Here is a 22,949-nt window from a genome sequence, read left to right on the forward strand (position 1 = left end):
CACACACACACACACACACACACACACACACACACTCCTACCCTGTCCTCTTTTCTCTCTCTGTCTTCCCATCTGTGAGTTCAGATGAACAGAAGTCTCCTGGGGTTTTTCATTGGCTAAGCTCCACACTAAGAGGCGAGCTAATTGGCCAGCTGGGGCCCAGCAGCTTGTTGGAGACAGGACATTGGCCAGGACTAGGGTCAAGTGACATGTCATTGGTCAGATTGGTTAGTAACCTGGCAACATTTGAGGCTTTCCCTSTTGAGAAAAACCTAGTGAGAAGGAACCAAAAAAAAAAAAACCCAGCAAAGGACTCTTGACCATAATTTGGTAACAGCTTTTCTGAAAAATTGGTTGATTAATTTGCAGCTTTTTGGTAATCTAAAAGTGTCWATGCATGTTTCAAGTCCTCGCAGCCTTGGTGTGAATTTGCAAATAACCCTTAATCATGAGGTTCTTATTTGTTGGAAGGACTGAATCACCTTCATCTTCACCAAATTATCAGTCCACACAGGCCAGAAGTCACAGCCAACTGGTTACCATGGCAAGTGTGTCTCTGTTTGTGTGTGAAAAACATTTCGGTCCCATTTGTGTTTTTCTATTAGCCGGGCTGCAAGTGGATACAAGATATTGAGACAATTAAATTGCAATGCAYCATTCAGAAAGCCATTTAAAGTTTGATCAGAATGAGACAAATTGACATTTGTCAGGTTAGATGAGTTTCTACACTCTAAAAGGAAAAATATCTTCCTTTCCTCCACTGTATAGCAATATTGATTCATCTTCAACTATTTTTTTTGTCTTTTTTTAAGTAGCAAAGTAAGCTAATCCAGAGGAAATGAGAGGTAGAGGTTAGTCACCAAGGATTAGTCTGGTCCCAGGACATCAAACATTCTATTCCCACCCAAGAGATAATCATAGCCATCCCAGCCAGGAAATTAAGTGACTGACTTTGGAGGGTTTCTAATCCCTGCCTTGCTTTCTTCTCATGTTCTTTTTTCTTTTTTTTTTTCAACTCTTTCTGCTTTTACCATTTCTGTTCTCCTTCGGTCACCTCCACCTTTGACCCCACCTGAACTCGAACTGAAAGCCAGGTCACAGTCAGTTTKCAGGTTTGTTTTTGCAACAAAACCTCCATTTCTAGGGTGATTTTTGATGGTTTCTTGTTCTAAAAGTAACATTTGACCTTTTGTTCAATTCAGAGCACTCAGGTAACTTTAAAACTGTTGAGTTATAAATTTGATCTCATCCTTTGACTTTTTTGAAGTTTCGTCATCATATTATAAATATATGTATTTCAACTATGTTATAAAATATGTAAAATATGAATTTCAATACAGTTAAATACTTGTAATCAGCTTTTGCTAAATTTCTGACTAAAGTTGCCACCGCAAAGATGAGGATTCTGTGGGGTCATGTAAAATAGGCCAGAAAGGACTTAAGATTTACAGACTTATTTTATATGTGTGTGTGTGTGTGTCCCTGTGTGGGTGTGTTTTATTTCTAGTAGGAACCACGAAAAGAACAAATTACTTCTAGTGCCATGTTTATGTGCTCTAATGTACAGCAACTCTGTTACTCCATTCAGAACAACGTTCTGAACAAAAGCGATGCATAGCAAGAGGATTTCTTCCTCCCTCTCTGTCATGTCATCTTGAACGAAAGCAAATATGGCCTCAATTTTCCACACATCTTAGTTCTTTTATTTCTTCTATGTTTCCTTTGCTCCTGATGTCATCATTTCTTCACAGATGAATGCTGCCTATAAACAGAAAATATTGCCATACATTACTGTATTCTGCAACAACATATGTACGATTTTACTTCTACATAATGTAAAATGGTAAATAATACAAGCTCATGTATGTAAAATAGAGATTAAAATGCTGTTGTTTATCTCATCTTAATCCAAATTTTCCAGGGCTTTGTATTGGACTGTACTTTGTATTACCAACATTGTGGCCAATTAGTTGATTTTTTTTATCAAGACTTATTAGTGAGCAGCATATGTTTTTATTACTAAAACCAAGTGTTGATGTAGGAGGCTGGTTTTCTTGTTAATTTGTATTCCCATTGGTGAAAGTGTAAAATAAACACATTTTTCTTAAAAGTAACTCATCAGAAAAAAAGTGCTTCCATTTGGAAGTATGATTATATAGTCCTGAAATGTGCAATACTTTTATAGAAAATGTAAAGGTTGCTACCCATAGGCTGTTTTAAACAACCTGTAAAATCTTACTGATTTAAAGACTTGTTGGATCACCCGTGCACTTCTAGCAAAATAATGTTAGTTAAATTTTTAGAGTTACCTGATATTAAATTTCCAACTGTATGAAAAAGGTAGAGGTCAACCAAAAAAAGATAAAGAAAAAGAGGAGTATTAAAGGGGAAAGAATAACTGCAAGGAAAAGATGCTGAAACTAGAGCAGTTTGACAGACGTGACAATAGGATCAAGACTTTTTATAAAATTAGATGGGATAAAAAATATATAAAAAAGAAMTAAGGGAAAAACACAAACGTCTTCCTGGCCATCGCCAACCCCCGACTGGAGCCAATCATCTGAAAGAGGGACTGAGTTTGTGTGAGAGGCGGAAGGAAAGAGTGCCACTTTCATCCTATTACAGCTCCATCTAACCTGCCACAGAAGCCACCTGCTCCCACTGACACACAATCATAATCTCTTTTCCTCACACACCAGCATGCATCTTATATTTCCACTCTCATTCACGCTCCACACATTCACAAACTTTTTCTTGTGCAAACTGTGTAGATGTGGCTGAGCTATGTAATTTTGGTCCCGTATAAGTCTTACTACCCAACTGAGATATCATAGAGAAATAAATAAATAATGTGAAAATCCTCAAGCACAAAAGCAGCTAAGGTTTTTGTACTTAAGGCACTGACACAATAGAAACTAGAAAAAAATAGTTAGAAATGTGTCCTTTCTTCAGCTTTGCTGTCTCCGTCTTCTCTCATTATGTCCTGTCTCCATCAGACAAATTGTCTCCCCTTTAACCCGTACCTTTTTTTTTACTCTCGTGTTTTTTTTTTTTTACTTTTAAATTTCCTTGGAATTCACCTGCCTTTGTTCCAGCTAATCCTCAAAGGGGGAACTTTTTTTAAGTCGGGAAGTTTGGGGTAGAGAGGAGGCACATGYGGGGAATGGAGGGTAGAGGTAAAAGGGATATACTATCTGGGTGGCAGGAAGGGGGCTTATGGGAATCCAAATTATCTCTCTGCACTTTTTTTTTACTGTTTCCTTTCTCCTTATTCTTCTCTCTGTCCTTTTGTATGTGGCATCACCCCTGACTCTCTCCTCCACTCTGTTTCGCTCATCTTATCAACTCCCCACCTTGCACTTTCAAGGACGAGCTTAACTGTTAAGAACACTAAGGACTGGATAAACCCGTGTGTGTGTGCAAGACTATAACTGTGTATTGGTTCTAAATGCACATGCATTTTTGTGTTAATATTTTGTGGATGTGTCACTGCATGGTTGTGTGTTAAAGATGGTGCTTTATGTTTGTGTGTCCTATGTGTATATTACCTCAGGCTTCGCAGGAGTGACTAATCCTATCCTCTTTTCTATCGCCTTACTGTACCTTCACTTTTACTATCACTTATTTATCCCTATCTCTTCGTCTTCGTTTCTCTCCCTGCAACTTTATTTTTCCTCTTTCACATTTTATTTTATTTTCTTTACTTAAATGCCCCACTTTCCATACCTTTGCTTTCTAAGATATGAGTTGAACTGAAACTTCTTTTGAAATGTATGGTTGGTATGTAGGTGWTTTATTTATTTAGTTAGTTTTGCATGTGTGTCTTATATGCATATGTGGAAAGAAATAATGAAAGTTAATTAATATAATGCAACTCTGTGTTATTTTGAGATAAAAGTTTGGAGTTCAAAATCCCAACTATTTGCYTTTAAACCTGGTCCATTTGGCTGCGTATAGTTTTCCTCATTATCTCGTTAAGTGTCGGAAAAATCCGATAAATGTTTCTGATAGCTGTCATTTGAACTCTCGTGTGGCATAAATAACCGAGGGCAATTACAGACTTCCGCGTTTTTTCTTTTGAGGTAGGCCGTCAAAGCATATCTGGTTTCAGGATCCACACTCGTGGAATTTAAAAACACACGGCTCGTGTTTCCTGGCGATACAATGGCTCACGTATTTTTTTTTTCAACACAAATATTTTACAGACTCTCTGAGAGAAAAGTCACCTTCGCTGACCTAATTCAGAAAACATTTACAATTTACCCCAAGGAGATTATTGTAAAGTGAACTTCAAAACCCTTTGACCAAAATGTTGTGGCTTAGAGGTGCAAATGACTCTCACTATAAAACKCTCAAAGTCAAAGCTAACTGAAAGACAGAGTCACTGACCTGCATGAAACTGGCTTAAACAGGAGACATACGTACGGTATGGCCAGATAAACTAATGTCAGTATCTGCAGCATTAGCATTAAAACAGTATATATACCTGTGGAGTTATTTTAGATGAACTTCAGCTGGATCCATTTTGGTCAACCAGAATCAGAACTTTTGAATTTAGAGTTGTCTCACTGTTATTTTTTTTACAATATTCCCTCATTAAATACCAAATGTCAATATCAGAGTATTAAAATATTTTTTTATATATAAAAAGTGATTCAGTCTTTTAATATAATTGATATAATATATATGCAGTTTTACATTCAGTAAGTATTAGGGTTRGGCATAATCATATCTTGTGCAATTAATAGTCTGAAAAACATTAATCGATTATTTTTTTTTGGCACTTGACGATTAATATGATTAATGCCACCAGGCAGAGTCCACTCGGTGCTCCTCTCCACTTCAAATATAACAAACATTAAAATAAAAGTTCTTTAGTGTCTTTATCTATCAATACATTTTAAAATTTGATCTTAAGCCTCAAATCTGTGATTTTGACCCAATTTGGAACAGATTTTTACGAAGAGCAAATATTTCCCACTAAATTGGTCTTGTGACTAGGACGTAAGAGTGYCCAGAGACTCCAGGGAAATAATCGTCAAATTAATCGTTATTGGCAAAATACAGCAATTTATCGTGATTAAATTTTTTGCCAATATTGCCCAACCCTAGTAAGTATAAGATCAATACGTACATTTCAGGAGTTTCTTAATGGAAAATAAAATAAAAACAATATTAATAATAATATCTTGTTCATGTTTTTGTTTTGTTCGGATGCTTCACATCTATTGAAACCATTTCAACAAATGAAGTTTCCATTTGAATAACGGCTGTGTTTTCTGATCCGCATTAAACCACACACTCAGATTTATGGAGTTTTCCTTTGTTTGCTCACATATGTTCGCTAAATGAGATATTCTTTGCATTAGATAGTATTAATGGCTGTATTCATGGGAGACACTCTAAGCTGCATGCTTTAGGGAAAATTGACCTTCCGTGGTCTTAATTGTACCAGAGGCTCAACAGCGCTGTGACATTTAACTGTGCTCCAGCCTTAATTCTTAGCATTTTATTCTAGTGCTTCGCTGACATTTCACCGGGAGGAAGGTTTAGAGGACAGATGATTGGTGCTTCTTTGGTGTTGTGAATAAATAAGCATCAGACTCAACAGTTTGAATCCTTTCCCCTCCTTTGCTGTAGTTAGCTTAACTTAGAAGAACGATAGAAAACAGGCCGAAAGAGATAACTTTCAACATTACAGAATCTAAAAGTAAACAGCTATTACTGAATACATATTTTTAGACGTTTTGGTTTGTTTCATAAAACTATGATATAAACTGTACACTTTGTTTGTGTATACCTGAAACATGGCAAAGTAACAGTTGTCTCCTCTTTGTGCCACACCAACCAGCTAGTATCAATCAGTTRTTTCTGGCTRGAAGAAAATTGGTTYGAAAAAATGGCTCCCTCATATATCGAAATATTTAACTTGAGGTCAAAAAGAAATGATTTRTTCCACATTGCTCGTGTGCTAAGTWAAGAGAGTTTACTGCAGTTATACTGCAGATGGTAGAGTGACTTTCACCCGTATGGTCAAAACAGTCTCATTAGAAAACTGATGAACRATGGAAAGACCTAATTTGAATAGCTGTTTGTGTGTGCAAAGGTGAACTTGTGTGTGAATGTGAATAGGCGTGTTCTTGTGAGGATGCTTGTTGACTCTCTTTGCTTTAGTGCTACTTTGTAAAGAGGCCGAAGTAATTAGCTGAGAAAATGGAAGGCTTTTCACCAGCAGCTGCAATTACTGCTACAATGACTGGATGGATAAATGGACGGAGAAGGGAATGGTGTAGAGTATTAGCACGAATAACGACTAGTGTGCTGCAACAAATGATACTGGTGAATAAATAAAAGGATGTGCCTGTTGATGATATACATGAAGAATGTGTTAAAAAAAAACTGATTCATTCATTTAATAAGTGCAACAGAAACTTTCAGGAAGTTAGGTCCCAAGATGAGGATTGGGAAGCAGATTTAACCTTAAACTTACATTATGTTGTATATTGACCAGTGTTAAATACTGGCTGATTTTAAAATATTTTTTTATTGAGTACACAACTAAGATAAGTGTCTACAGACATAACTACCACACTAACTCCATTGCTGGTTTGTTTTGATTGAAACTCAACTAATGTCTAATCAAATCAATATCTCACATTTAGAGTTCAGACATTATTGTATAATGTAGTAAGTTTGTATAATGTATTAAGTAACCCTCAAAGTAAGTGTTGATGCCACTTTAAGTGTTTTAAAGTGTATTATCCACTGTTATAMGTCTAGACATAAAAAAACTTTTTGTTCCCCAAATTTGGTAATTATAGCCTCAAAATAAAACAACCCAAGAAACTAGATATTATTTTGAAGGATTTGTGTCTGCTATTTGAGAATAACCATGCTTATGGGTTATGTTGCACCCTTTGGAGATACAATAAAACAAAATCATCACAGCCATTCTTACACTCTACAACAGGGTTATTCAACTAAATTGCTCCGGGGGCCACAGTTTCTGCTGGTCAACAGCTGAGGGGCCGAACATCCAGCAATTAAAGTTATTATGTAAATAAACCAAGTATTACAAAGATCTGTTACCTTTGAATTAGTTTATTTTGCTGCATTTAATCATAAATACAGCATGCCCTATAAAAGTGACAATTACACATTATCAAAAACAAAAAGAACACATTATGCCTCCCATTAGACACAAATAATATTTTGACATCTCTGCCCTGCCAAATGTTTAAACCAATTTTATTTTCACTTTCATCATTTTATCTTCAACTGCTTGAAGTTTTAACTGTCTTGGGTATTTATAGAAATGGTTTTTACCAGCTTCTAGCCAAGATACCGATGTTTCTGTAGATATCAAACATGTCTATGTTTAACTAAATGAACTTAGAGTAATTAAAGTAGAAAACTGGGGGTTTGGGCTTAAGAGATGAATAAACCAATTGGCGGGCCGAACTTTGGTCACTCGCGGGCCRGATGTGGCCCACGGGCTGCCAGTTGAATAGCCCTGCTCTACGACAAAACTTAAAAACAAAGTTGCACAAACATTGAAGAAAGTGAGCGAGTTAGCTCTAACGTGATACATGGGCACCCATTGCCACCRAACCTCCACGTCACTTTACTTTAGTTTCCAAAATCTTTCTTGAATAAAAGCAGCTTTATACTGCTGTGTGGAGTCGAAAGGTTCCAGCTCCTAATAAATATTGCACGCTTACAAGAATGAAACATGTCACAGACAGAGATCATGACACACACATACAAAGGAGCAGCAGAGAACTGTGTTTTTAATTTAGTCAGCTCAAAGTGCTGGCTGAGCAGAGAGAAACGACTTGAACAGATTAGAACCGGTCTTCTTTTATTCATTGATCTTCACGAGGGCGGGTTGCAGAGCAGCGGATAATGACAAATAAGGAACAATATCCTTGGCTATTGATTTACATAGAAGAAAATTATAATGGAAGCGGCACAGGGAGATATTTTAGATTTTTTCCTGTATGTTTTCAATATATATATATATATATATATATATATATATATATGTATATATATATATGTATATATTTCAAAAGGTGGGTAAAGCTGAATGGCATGCAGCAGGTTAATAAAGCTCTAAACGCTGGGATAAGATGGATAGAAAGGTGATAGAGAGGCAGAGTTAGAGGTTTCTGAGTAAGAGTTAAATAAGGGGATTTAACAGCACCCGTAAGAACCCTTTATTTCACTTAAGGGGAGTTGGTTAATAGAGGAAAATGATTACGTGTGGAGAGKGAGAGATGGAGAAAGAGACAAGTGTGTGTGTGTAGAGAGAGGGGTAAATGGATAAAATGAAGGAGAACCAAAGACAACACAAAACGAAGAGACACTTCACGTTTTGGACAAAGTGGTCTCATTAATGCAGCGTGCATCAACTAAACACTCTGTTGATCTAAATCCCTTTGATATCTTTGAAACTCAAGTGAAAAGAACTGGACTTTGGGTTCWTTGTGTGTTTGTGTGTCATTGTATCTGTGAATTAACAAAAAAACAAAAAAAAAATAGTAGTGAAATGCCTGAGTGTGTGTCACGCTGAAAGTGATGGGGTGCTGTGTTTTATGGGTAAATTGAAGGGTCTGTTAAAAGGAGAGAGATGAGCCTCTCTTGTATTGTGTGTTTGTGTGTCTGTGTGTAAATGTGTGTGTGTGTGTGTCTTCTTCCTCTCCCTGCAGTATCAGTCTCTTCTGCTTGATTTCCGAGCTCTCCTCCCTGCCTCTCGTCTGCTCGCTACGCCGTGAAATGGTTTTTCACTAGACCATTACCCCTACCAGTGCACTACTGTGCTGCCCCAGCCCTTTGTGAGGGAAAGCAAGTGTGTTAAGGTGGGTCTAGAGGGAGGAAAGAATGTGTTTTTGGTTGTGTATATAAGAGCGCTTGCACTTGCAACGCTAAGATTATGCCTTCTTTTTATATGTGGCAAAGATGAGTTGTGTAAACATGCTGGTAAGTAGGTGTGTATGCGTGAGGCTGCTTGTGAGGAGAAAATAGAAAGGGTGTGTACAGTATATCCCATGCAAGCTCAGCTGTCAGTGTTTGCCCTGCCCTGTATCCGTCACAGTTATCTGCAAACATCAAGATTTTTTTTCTCTCACACACACAGAACTACACACAACTTTGATTTGAACCAACAAGTTCAACTCAGTTCACGAACTGGAGATCTTTGACTTTTCAGTGTTGGTAAAATGTCTCCTTTTGCATAACTTTACAAGTTTTTCCAAATTCTGAATATTCAATACAATACAACTGTATTTGTATAGCACTTYAAAACATATAAAACAAACACAAAACAATAAACTAAGTAAAATGAGCCTTAAAATGTCTTAAATCAATCTTTCAGAAGTCTTAAAAATGTTAACACATTGTAAGTAGGATGATTGTAATTCATCTCAAATATTGAAATAATTTGTAATTTTATGTATTTTTTTAATATTCATATGCAGACATTCCCCTTTGACATCACTTCCTGTTAGTTCACATGCAGGTATCTCAATTTTCCATCTGAGCAACGTGACATTCATTTTGTAATATGTTAATAATATTGTCTTTCCAAAAATGCGTTAACTTTTCTTACAAATGTTGATGTCACAGGCACTTTAAGGTTTCATCTACAGCAAATAAGGGTTGAGACCCCACTGTGGGTCCTAAAACTCCAAATTTTGGGTCGTTAGAGAATTTCCAGAAATTAAATTAAGTTTAAAACTGACTTCTAAGAATGTTTCAGCTATAGTTAGATATGGATAAAAACAATTGGTCTATTCGCAATATTTGAATACTTCAACCAAAAATACTTTGATTCATGAGTTTCTGCCAGTTTTTTTTTTATTTTTATGCCATTTGTGTTTATTATAAAATTGGTCTTAAATTTAATTTCACTTGGCATTAAAAAGTCTTAAATTTAACTTGCTTTAAACTGTAGAAACCATGTTTCTGAATGTTTCTATGAAATTGTCTGAACTAATTTGTCAAATTCAAATTACTTGTGACAGAACTGCCAAATAAGGTCTGGACCTACCAACTAAAATTTGGTGGTCTTCATTCTCCTCTGGTTCTGGGTCAGACTCTRGCTCCAACATGTAAGCCTGGATGGACGTCTTCCCTTGTTGACATCTTTTAATTAATTTGTAAATAAAACATGTGCTGCGATATTGACGTAAACCCCTCTAGCAAACTAGAGTGGACCGGTCTGAAAGCTGGAGGAGGGCGGGGTGTGAAGCACCTCATTTGGATTTAAAGAGACAGACTCAAAACGAGTTGATCTGAGACGCCTCAGAAAAGGGGAGGGGCTTGTGGAGTTACAATAAAGAGGAGTTCAGAACAAAGCATTGCTGTTCGACTTTATTTGACCCCAAATGGATATTTAAATGTGAAAAAGAAGGATTTAAAAGCATCATGTTTCCTTTAATAAARCATTCTTATTTGGGGCAAATTCATTACATTTGTGACTTTTGTCATTTGTGAGTTTGTCAGGAATAAAACAACTTGATACCAACAAGGTGGTTCTCTAGCTAAAATGATGAATATGCTTTTCCTTCACCCTCACTCACCTCTCAGCCTCCACGCCGTGAAGCGAGTCRTTCATTCTCTCATGTCTAGCCCTTCTCGCCGCTCCGAGTTCTCCCCGTTAACATCTTGTTTAAATCGTGTCGTTATTATCYTTCTCACCTCCCCTCTCTGCCGTCCTTGTCTTCACCTCATTCACTCTCTTGTTTTATAAGTCACCTTTCATCTCTGTTCTCTCCCTGTGCCACTTCTCAACAACTTCATAATATCCCCCCTCCTCCTCCTCTAAGTCGTTTACTTCCCATTCACTCCATCTCTTTCCTCCTTTCTTCTCCGTCTAATGCCTTTTCATTCATTCGCTCCACCTCTCTATTTGCTCTTAATAGCCCGCTGTTTCTCTACCTGAGATATTGAAGCCATAAAGACAGGTGTTCAAAAGAAATCAGGGCAAGCAAATCTGTTTTATATGCCTCCTGGCTTTATTCCCTGGAATGCAGATAGAAGAGGAAGGAGAGCAAAAACTGTACTTTGATATTTAATTCTCAGACTACTGTGGATGGGAGGAAAAAAGCTAGGTTAGGTTAAAACCTTTTTGTCTACAACACTTGAAACGTGAGCACTTCAACTCAGACTGTTGGATTTAATGCATTTAGTTTTCACATTTTCTTTTACTTTACTGGAGTAAAGTGTCACTTAGGGTGTATTCACACCTGTTTAGTCCACTTTAATCAAACTCTAGTTTGTTTGCTTGGGAAGTCCGGTTCGTTTGGGGAGGTGTTATTTTTATTTATTTATTTATTTTTTTTTTCTGAGCATGCATGAATATACAATATCTCTCCAATGGAATGTTTGAAAGTGACTGTGGAGGACCACAGACCCGACCCGTAAAGCCCGAAGCCAACGTAAGGGAGACATTTGGGGAGGTGTTWRCGCGTAATTGAACTCTGATTCGGATCAAAAAAGTGAACACTAGTCTGCCTGAAAAACTAGGGGTATATTCAGACCTGACAATTTGGCCTGCTTTAAACGAACCRGAGTTCGTTTCCAGCGTTGGTCTGGACTTCTTGTGCAGGTGTGAATACACTCATGCGAACTCTGGTGCTGAGCAAAAAACCGGACCGAGACCTGCTTTTTGAGGTGGTCTCGGTTTGTTTCCAAACGAACTCTGGTGCGGTTCGCTTTAGTTCACCTTTGGTGTGAATGCAGACCGGACTTTAACCGAACCAACTGCATAAAACATGCGCCTTTTTGGGCTTCACAGGCCACCGTTGCTTAGCTAAATGAACTGAAATCATACAGCGGGTAAAATAAGTATTGAACACGTCACCATTTTTCTCAGTAAATATATTACTAGAGGTGCTAATGACATGAAATTTTCACCAGATGTTGGAACCCAAGTGATCCATACAGTGACATTCTTGATAAAAATCTGCTTCCATCTACCAGGATGATGAAGATGAAACGTGGCTGGACATTTCAGCAAGACATTGGGCCTCATGCAAGAACATGTTCGTATTTTTTATCCTAAATTTCTCTTACTTTTGTTCGTACAAAGGGTTCGTACGAACATGTCACGTCAGATTCAACAAACTCTTCTATCTTCAGGAAACGTGCGTAAATGAGCTGCGTAAATTACACCTGATCGTATCCAGCTGCTCGTGCACGCGAGAGGAGATTAGCATAATTACCACCTCAAATACACCATATAAGGCTATGATTCCTGCCTCAGATATCAGGAAGTGTCCATTCATGAAAATGGCAGCGAAAAAAAAGAAAAACTGTACGAGTTCAGAGATTGAAGTCCGTCTGTCAGAGATCCAGAAAAGAAAATCTGTTATTTTTAGCAGCTCAGCTGTGGAATAAAAAGAGCTGCTAAAAGTATAAACAACTGTGTTAAATCATTTTCATTTATTCAGAAGACACAGCGCTGCGCACCATAACCCCCCACCCCCCACACCCAGCGCGCTGTGCGGCGCAGGTGGTCTCAGATGCGGTTCTGAAATAAGCATTTTAAAATGTTTTTAAAATAAGTCTGGCACTTTGGAGAAAATCCAGAACTTGATCATATATCCCCTCTGGTCTGGGAACGTCTTGAGTCCCCCAGGACGAGCTGGAAGGTGTAGCAGGGGAGAGGGGGGTCTCTCTGCTGCTGCCCCCGCACCCGATCCCGGATTAGCGGCGGAAAACGGACGAACGGACAATTTATATTGTTAGTCTAAATTATTACATTTAAAATTATAACTCTAATTCAAGCAGAATAGCCTATTGTCAACATAATTATGGAGTGTGATTTATTTTCAACTCAAAATATCTTCAAACTAACGAAATATAAAGTTATTAGTGAAGAAAACCCGTCTGGATAACAGCAGACTGGCTGTTCGTAAAATGTACGACAGGTCTGGACCACTCGTAAATTTTGTTCGTATCTGAAAAAAATCTTAGAATACGAAAACATTGGTGAATGCCACAAATTCTCCTAAATCACTCGTACGCACAACTTAAGAACAAATCTGTGCGTACGAACGGTTCTTGCATGAGGCCCAATGAGCCCAAACACAAAGCCAAGGAAACTCTCAGTTTGTTTCAGAGAAAGAAACTAAAGCTGCTGGAATGGCCCAGCCAATCACCTGACCTGAATCCAACAGAAAATCTATGGAAAGAACTAAAGATCAGAGTTCATAGAAGAGGTCCACGAAACCTTCAAGATTTGAAGACTGTTTGTGGAAGAATGGACCAAAATCACACCTGAGCAATGCATGCCACTAGTTTCTCCATACAGGAGGCGTCTTGAAGCTGTCATTGACAACAAAGGCTTTTGTACAAAGTATTAGATAAATTTCAGTAAGTGTGTTCAATACTTTTTCCCTGTGCCATTCCACATTATTACAAATAACTTCATTTCTGGACATTTATGGTTTGATTTCTTTGTATGTATGGATCACTTGGGTTGTTACCGACATCTGGTGAAAATTTCATGTCATTAGCACCTCTAGTAATATATTTACTGAGAAAAATGGTGACGTGTTCAAAACTTATTTTACCCGCTGTACCTTTTTTGTCGTCTCCTGTTAGCAGCTCTGCTGGCAGCATGTTGTGGGTCAGAACAGGCAAAGTACCTCGTCTCCTTTGGGTTGCGGGACACATTTACTGAAGTCGTCCCAAAATTAGAATTTCACCACGAAACCACCATTAAATTAGCTGCTTTTGACATTTTAAATGATATTGCAGTTGTACTATTAGCAAAAATATGCGCTTCAGAGCCGCAGCACGCAGGACTTCCTTGTTTGCTTCTGGGCCTGTGCGCTCAGTCCTGCCCCCATCCTTTTCTGTCCAGCGGGAGCAATGACCGTGACCCTCGTGGCTTTGTTTACAAGTTATAGTTCGTTTGTAAAAAAGCACAATGTAAATGCAAACTGCACCAAATGAAAAAAATAAAGTCCACTTTTGTTCCGGACCAAACAAGCAGAGCAAAGACCTTTCCTGGTGTGAATACACCCTAGGTCTTGGTTCGGTTTAGGTCTTGGTTCGCTTAAAGTGAACTCTGGTGCGTTACAAATGCATGTGTGAACGCCAAGCGGACCGGAGACCACTCTAAAAGCAGGAAGCGGACTATAACGCAGGTCRTTCTGAGTAATAACAGAAACAATATTCTCCACCTCATCTTCCACTCATGCTGAGCTCATTGAAGACTATTTGTTTGTCACATTCGCCAAAAACAAAAAAGTAAATCCTACAACCAAAAAAATCTGACCTTACTCCATGTTTGTTTACATTTTGTGAAGAAGGAAGTTGCGCTCAGTGTCTTCTTCAGGGGTTTTCGTGTTGATTCCTTCAGTGGTTCTTGATGCAGCGCCACCACAGGCGAGGGAGGGAACAGATTGTTCGAAGGGTTTAGTTTGTTTGACAGAGTACAGTGTGAATGGTAACAGCGCCAAATGAAAATGCTTTGGTCACCAATCAAACCGAGTCAACTGGGACTATCAGTTGTGAATACAACCTTATTTATTTTACAAATATGTGTGAATTATTTGTACTGAGTTAAGAACTTTATTTTTTTGAATTTATTCATTTTTAAACCTACTTATTAACAAGTTTCCCAGTCACCTAAATAGCCCAATTTCTGTATGTATCTGCACATGAATGCAGCACTAATGTGTGTTGATGTTGGAGGTTTAGTCTGATCCATTTAGAAGTTCCACAGCAGCTGGATTCCTCCACCGAATGGACTGGGATTTTCTCTAAGAGATATTGTGTTTATATGTATGTGTGTGTGTGTGCGTGCGTGCGCGCGCGAGATTGTATGAGGAAAAGAAAGAAGTGAATAAGTTTAGAAGAGAAAATGAGATGGAGAGGGTTAAAGAGAGAACTGGTGAGAAACAGAAGTGGGAAAGATTGAACTGTCAGCAGCTTGGATTAATCTTTTTTTTTTTCAATATGGAGATGAGATGCACTGCTCTTCATGTGAAACCGTGTGTATGTGTGTGTTGACGTGTGCTAAAGTGAGACATAATGTTTTGAAGTAACCTAATCTTGGATTTTTAGCCCCAACAAACCTCAGAAGGCCTAAATCCCCAATAACTAGCCTTTGTTGATCTTAAATTACCCCTGCATCACAAACACACTCACACACATGGGAGAAGAGGGGCTTATGGGTGTGCATTGCACATTAGGCTTACAGTTTTGAAGTTTGTTCCTACTTTAGGCAGGGAAATGTAGTGTATAATTTAGGCTGCTGAACTTAAAAGGTACCAAAAACCTTGTGATTTATACCCACAAACTAACCATTTGTTTTTCTTTGGCAGATGCCAGCCAGAGATCAYCGTGCGACACCGAGGTACGAAGAGGTGGAACGTCAGTATGCCTCCTTACCAAGGTATTGCATTGTTTCTTTATTTTTTGAGGGTTCATTAAAACAGAACTTCCTTTGTTCTAACTTGTTTGTTTTCTCCTCTTCGTCTAATTWAATCTTTTGTCTCCCGACTGTCTCTGGAGGCCACATCTCGGACTAGAACTCACCTTACCTCCACTCTGGGGAAAACACACTCAGACAGGGCTGAAAACTGATCCCTAATTCCTTAAGTCTGCTCCCCCCATCAAAAACTTTCTTCGGCTCATGTCTTGTCAGATGTTCTCAGTCTTTGTGAATGCACCATGGACATTTAACAAGCCAGAAATCAGGAAAGAAAAAGATAAATTTGGTGATATTTGACATCTAACAAGAAAAGAAAACCACTCATCATTTATGTTGATTTTTTTTTCTTCTTGGACATGAAATATTACAAACACATGGATAGCAGCCTTTTGAGTGTATTAATCAACTCTTGAAATAATATATTTCTCACRTTTTCAATGTGATCAGATAAATATTTTGTTCCTAAATGCACACAGCTGTTTAAAACTTACTATGAATGTTATTGATAGTGGCACAGAATCCTCTAAACATCACGTTTTTAGTTTATCTTTTTTTTATTTCTAACTTTTACACTTTGTTTTTCCTCGGCTAAAAAAAAGTCACCTTTCTTTAAAGTAGGGTTGGGCAAGATTATTTTTTGGCATGATTAATGCGAATAATGACGCCAGGCAGACTGACTGGAGATTTCCCCGGTCGGTCCGCTCGGTGCTCCTCTGTGCTTCAAATATGACGAACATTTAAAAAAAAAAGTTCTGTAATTTATTTATCATAACTCCAGTTTTACTGGGCCTATCAACATAATATAAAAACTGATGTAAAGTTTGAAGTCTGTGCTTTTGACGCAATTTGGAGAAAAGTTTTACAGAATGCAGATCTTTCCCATTTTGTCTAAATTAAGTGATAATTTATTTAACATAAACCATTCTTCTGTTGTAAACATGTGATTTAGATCATAACCTGAACAAAAGAAGTAGTGTCATCCGCAAATAAAACACACCTGAACAACTTTGACACATTTACCAGGTCATTAACATATAAAAGAAACAATTTAGGACCAAGCACAGAGCCCTGTGGGACACCGCAAGTAATTACATCAAAAACCGAACGTACATCATTTATTTGTACAAACTGTTTTCTATTTGCCAAATAACTTGACACCCATTGTGAAGCCAAATCTCTCGCACCATAGTTGTTTAATTTGCTGATAAGAATGCTGTGGTCAATAGAGTCAAAGGCTTTCTTTAAATCAATTGTTATCAGCTAAATACCTCAATTAATTGTGCTTATTTTTTGGCCATTATTGCCCAACCCTACTCTAAAGTCACTTTTTTATTCCATTGTCTTGTTTTTTGAAACATTTAATTTCCCGTCCAGTCACCACACGATCTTTTTGCTTTCTTTCACATCTAAACCTTCAACTAATATTTAAAATGAATTATTTCGAGAAATGTAAAAACTGAATGACTAGCTTCCTCTCATCTCATTTGACTTTGCCTCTAACCACCAACACCTCAGCTGACTAACAAATGCTTGTTTTGTTTGTGTCTGTCAGTGCGAGTGAGTCTGTAAGTTCAGCTGAAGAACAGAAGTTTAGAACATTAGAAAGTTTATGGCCGGGTTCCTAACCCTGTTAAAATGGTGCGAGATGACCGTTTCACACCTCTCTTGTCTGTGTTTGTGTGTGTCCAAGATAAAGAGGGAGGCTTTCTGTGTGTGGGTGATGACTTTGGCAGATGGGGGCGAGAACTGTGATGATAGTTTTGAGGTCTGGCTTTGGTATCTGGAAAGCCTTGGGAGGTTGGACACTTTCACACATGTTGGCATACAGTACATTCTTGTTCTGTTTCCACTTAAAGACGTGCACTTTCACTTGTAAATACCGTGCCAATTGCAAATGTATGCATCGGTATTTGAAAAGGTTCCCTATGTGAGTCTGTACTGCATCATTAACAGTTACATGGGCATACTTCACTATCATATAAAAAAATAAGCCTGAAAATCTTCCCTCTCTAAACAGAGACCTTTTTGTGTTACACTTGTTAAATAATTCATTTAAGAGTAAAAAAATCTGGAGATTGGAATGCCTTCTAAATCAGAAAACTGCTTTCCCCTTCAGAAATGGATAATAGTTTTATACAGTTTCTTGTGCTGCCAAGACTCCGATGGGCRATGCCAAGAATTTTTTGCAAGCCTTGCACTTTATTCTAAAACAGCCATTTCTGCAATGACCACACCGGCCTGAAAACGAAGCAATTACTGTGTATTCATTTCAATGTATTTATATGGCCTCATTACAGAACAAAAGTAATCTTAGGAGACTGTACAGGAGAAAAGAAACTGTTTGATAGAAGAAAGTTTTGTCTTTTCTGACATTATGAGCCAAAATTCTTATTTTTCTTTATTTTTATTCTGTCAGAAAAGGCAAAGAAGGATAACAGTTTGAAACCACATCCAGAGCATTGACCTTATGAAAACATATTCTTTTTCCAGCAGACTAGAAATAGCTGGCAGGCTGTGAGTATCTAGTGCCTGCCTGTTTTGTGAGCTTTCATCGGCAGACTCGCCTTGTGTTGTAAGTGTTACTTGGAGGTTGTGTGTTTCTTTTATTTCCAAGCAAGTCCAGAAATAGCTGCAGGGCTGCTTAATCAGGTGTACTGTATGTTTGACTCAACATCAGTTAACTCGAGCTTCGAATACCTTTTTTTGTGTGTGTGTGTGTGTGTGTGTGTAAAGGTGTGTGAGTTTGTCAGAGTGTGTGTGTCTGCGAGATGGAAGATTTTGATGGCTCTAAAATTAAAACATAACCTTGCAGTCGGTGATGTTTCACTGCTTAAAGTTCAAACATTTCACCAAACAATCTGTCAGTAAATATCATGGCTTAAAAAAGATGGAAATTTGTTCAGGATATGTTAAATATTTTACTGTCTCATCATATACCATTCATTGTTTAGGTAATAAAAAATTACCAAAAAGGATGCCAGGTGCATGATCTCTAGCCTGTAAACAGGCATTTAGCCAGAGGAGCTTCTTCAGTTTTCTGACTCCTTCATACAGCTGGCAACGCCTTGGGATTGCTGACAGTTGTTTTTATTTTTAATTTTTTAACACTATGCCAATTTTAATGTAAACATCCAGTAACAGGGGTTGTTATATCATTATATTAGTTTAAACCGGTCTCCAACAATATTATCGTTTATTGCGATAATTTCTGATACAATTTATCATCCAGTAAAATTATGTATTGTGACAGGCCTAAGATTGGTTGCTTTTGTTTTTTGTTTGGTTTGATTTGGTTTGTTTTTTAGGGTGTATTCACACCAGGAAAGTCCTTTGGTCCACTTGTATGGTTTCATTTAATGTGGTTTGCATTCACATTGTGCTTTTTGAAAGTGGACTATAATTTATAAATAAAGCCACACAGGTGACGGTCATTGCTCCCGTTGGAAAGGGCTGCGCGATAAATGCAGTAGACGGTAGAAAYGGTATGAAGTTGGCTTAAGGTAGAAATTTACGCTCGACCGTCCTGTCCTCAGTTGTCATCGCACATGTGTCAACAAGGCTGCGAGTGCAGAGACAACTGAGGAGAAGTTCGAAATATAATGAAGAAATTATAGCATTTTAAAACACGTATGGAGAGAATAAATCCTCAAAATTTCCCCCTCCCGCTGCAGAAAAGTTACGTCGTGTCGCGGGATCATTTCATCCCTCTCCTCTCCTCTCGCTGCACGTCGCACAGAGCGAAGCTTTAGCAACTGTGGTTTTTCACACCCAATTGTCAGAGAAAAAAATGTTTTTTATGTATTGTTACCCACAGAGATGATTTTTAAAAAAAGATGTGGACGTTCGTTCAGTCATAAATCCATCTTGCTAATGTAAAGTCGGCTTCTGCTCTGTTGATGAAGATGATGAAGATGAGCGCGTAGCAGAGCAGCAGCTGATAAGTTCAGCAGGCAGAAGCTCATTGTTTTGCAGGCAGATATTAAAACAAAAATTTTGGGTTTAATTAAAATTACAGTTTTCTGCAAAAAAAGCTCTAAAAATTACAATATCTTTACTTTTTATGACAATTTTCTGCTGTGATATATACTGTTACCGTGAAGGGATTCAATTTATACCGTGATATGAATTTGAGGTTATACCGCCCAGCCCTACCATTGGACAGAAATGATGGGGGCAGGACAAAGTACAGACCCAGAAATAAAGATGGTTCTGTTAATCTAACTTACTATTAAGAATATCATAAAATATCATTCAGTGGCGGTTTCGCAATGATATACTTATAATTTTGGGACAGTGTTGTCAAATGCAAACTAAAGAAGAAAAGATGCTCCACATTCTCTGACCCACAGCGGCTCAGTGTTTGTAGCGTGTTAGCATTAGCAACACTGGAAGGCTAATGTTGCTTAGCTATGGTGGCCCCCAAAGTCCAAAAAGGCACATGTTTCAAATTCTCGGAGTCATGATGTCATTTAGTCACGTGATTTCAATCTCCATTTTTTAAAGGGGGAAAACTCAATGTGAGACTCTGTTACAAACTGTGTCAAAAGTAGAGACTTCAAACTACACAGCTCTTTTAAAATTGTGTCGATAGGTCAAGAGAAGAAAACCAGAGTTAACGATAAATAGCATATCTTACTATTTTTTTCTGAAAATGAACGCTTTATTTTGAAGCGCGTTGCAGCTTAAGGGAGCAGGAAACACAGTAATCTAATGGAAAAAACACTGCTGTCCATCGTCAGTCTCATCTTTCTCTTAAACCAAAAACATATAACCCCCCAGATCTCCTTTTTGACTGAGGCTCAAAGTTATCTGACAAGCCAAAAAAAATCTACAGGAAGAAGAAAATAAAAAGAGGTGAAATTTGAATGGAGATTGGCGGCAATGAAGAGCCGGTGAGAGCAGGACTWTATTAATTAGATCTGTGACYTTTAACATGTTTGGATTTTATAGTTACTGTGYAGTTTTGAGTGTTTACTCTTCRTTATAGCCAATTTTAGTGGGTTTTGAATCAAAACAATGAGGCAATTCTTTTTAAACAAGGAGAAGCACGGAGGTCTGCAGAGGCAGAACGACAACACGTCGTATTTCTCTCCCCTCACTCTTGCAGTTAGAAAAAAATTAATATTTTATCTCTGGATGTTTTTTTTTTTAATTATTATTTTTTACGTGAGAAGTGCAGTCCTACAGCAACTTTTCACCATTTTTCCTATTTTCCACATAGAGGGACTGAGACCACCTCAAAAATGGGTCTCAGTCCGGTTGTTTGATCCACACCAGGGTTCTCTTGAGTGTATTCACACCTGTATAAAAGCTCCGGACCAACGGGGGAAGCAAACTCTGGTCCGTTTAAARTGGACCAAATGTGTCAGGTGTGAATACATCCTTACATACTTTCCTTTAACATGGTAAATATAAAAGGAAGGACGTAAAGTTGTGACCTCCCCTATTCTCCTCTTACTGCCTTTTCATGAAATTACCTCTCTATCCTCTTCACCCACATCTCTTCTCTGTTTTCAACCATTTTCCCATGCTTCTCCCCTTCCATTTCGCTCACTCTCAGTTCTTCCATTACCTTGAAACAAAGGACTTGATCAAGAGCTAGAGAACCTCTTTATACATTTGCATATGAAACTCAAAGTTGAAATTTTAAACATTTAGTAGATTGTTTAAAAATGGTTAGAAAGTAAGAAATAAGGTTTAAACATATCTTGAGTTAGTAAAAGTGCTGAAAAGTAAAATCCTCAAAACAAAATTTGCATTTAAAGAAGAAAATATCCAGAAGAGTTGTAAAAAAAAGGTCAGCCAAACATTCGGAGGGTCAAAAAGGCATGTAAATAAAAACTGGTCCCACAGTTTATTTTATTCTGCTGAGGTCAGTAGATGGTTATCACAGTTTGTGTATGGTTAACATTAGCAGGTTATGCCCCATGTCTGCCCCATTCCTGACCCATTTACGCAATCTTTCTTTCTCTGTGTCAAATACACGCATGCAGTTAGACACATACGGCACTATCTCTGTATTCTTTTCATATTGCAGAGAGAAAATCAAGCAACATAAACAAACAGCAGCTTTTAACTATTTAAAACRTAACCTCATGACTAAAACATTGACTCTGCAGATTTTATAAAGAAAGAAACAAAGAAGGAAATGAATTGTATTGGTTAAATCTTTTCATAAATGTTTTTTGAGACATTTTTTTTACACTACTTAATGTCTATTTATGTTTTTACCACTTTAGAATGCTGGTTCTCACATTTAAGACAAATCTAAACCCATTTAACTTGGACTGGAGACATTATTCTGATTTCTGATGGTTTCTATTGATAACAGCTTTCAGCAGCCTTGACCCAATTTGATTAGTCTGACATCCTTTCCCAATTTGTCCTTGTTATTAGTCATATTTGATTAAAAGAGCCAATCGGAATTGTTTTCCAGGGGTCTGGGGACGCTGCGACTTCCTCTTTATAATGATAATTATGTGTTTACTAACTACAGTGCAGATGTTTTACTGTGTCCTTCGCACTTTTTTATGTTTGTTCTCGTTTTTTACGTTCTTTTAATGCTCCACTGTTCAGTTCTTTTTACATCTCTCGATTTTTCTCATATTGTGTTTTTCTCTTCCTGTCAGTCAACAACTCATTTTCATTCTCTCTGAAGTCGGGGGTCAAAAGGACATTTCTGATTCACTCCAGTCTGAGTAGGAGAGAAATTACATGAGAAAGTTTCTCACTCACTTGAGTGGACCTCCCAACCAGGCTTCAGACTTTCCCAGACCACTTTACGACACGGGCACAATCCACCCCCTTGTTCAGATGTTTTCTGTTTCTCGGGACTCGTTGAGACTCTGATTGTTTGTTAGTCGTCCAGAGGATCCAGTGATTGACCCCAGAATCTCACGCAGAGCAACAAACTAATAGCATCAATATCTCCGAAGCACGCAAACTAATACCATTTTATTGAAAAACACTGATCAACATGAAATCAAAGTCAATATTTTTGATAAAAGCATTGCCTTTAAATGGTTTATACTTGTGTATATTTTTCCCCAGATCTTAAACTTTAAATTTTACTTGTATTGCTTTTTTAACGAAACAAATCTTTTACACTTTATAAATTGGCCATCTTACATTAAACACTTGTATACTAATGTAGCCATCTAAGATATGGCAATCCTATTATTGTATCAAACATAAATTTTGTCCATTCTTAAGCACGTTTGCTTTTCATATAACAAAATTTGTCAAAATAAGTCCAGTAAATGGGCAAATATTGTTCACATATTTATAGAAATGCTGTTATAAACAGTTTCCTCTGCTCCATCTTTYTTTTTTGCCTCTTCTGGGCTCAAAATGTCCTGATGCATCTCAGTAATCCAGGTAAAAAAAATCAAAAAGAAATAAAATTGTATAGGTATTCTGGACGGGTTCTTCTCTAATGAAACGTTTCAGGACTCTGTACCACAGAGCAGACAGTGTCCCTACAAACCCAGGAGCCAGG

At 37.6% G+C, this 22,949-nt stretch overlaps 1 protein-coding gene across 2 annotated transcripts in view; it reads left to right on the forward strand.

The window, feature by feature from the left end:
* LOC106526993 (partitioning defective 3 homolog B) overlaps positions 1-22,949 on the forward strand; it is a 112,492-nt gene that overhangs the window by 55,627 nt on the left and 33,916 nt on the right. For both annotated transcript variants that reach the window (XM_014021740.1, XM_014021739.1), the window contains exon 6: positions 15,342-15,412. In XM_014021740.1, the coding sequence (XP_013877194.1) occupies positions 15,342-15,412 (71 nt within the window). The remainder of the gene's footprint in view (positions 1-15,341; positions 15,413-22,949) is intronic.

The sequence above is a fragment of the Austrofundulus limnaeus genome, unplaced genomic scaffold (genome assembly GCF_001266775.1).
Source record: "Austrofundulus limnaeus strain Quisiro unplaced genomic scaffold, Austrofundulus_limnaeus-1.0 Scaffold303, whole genome shotgun sequence".
In the NCBI taxonomy this organism is placed as follows: Eukaryota; Metazoa; Chordata; class Actinopteri; order Cyprinodontiformes; family Rivulidae; genus Austrofundulus; species Austrofundulus limnaeus.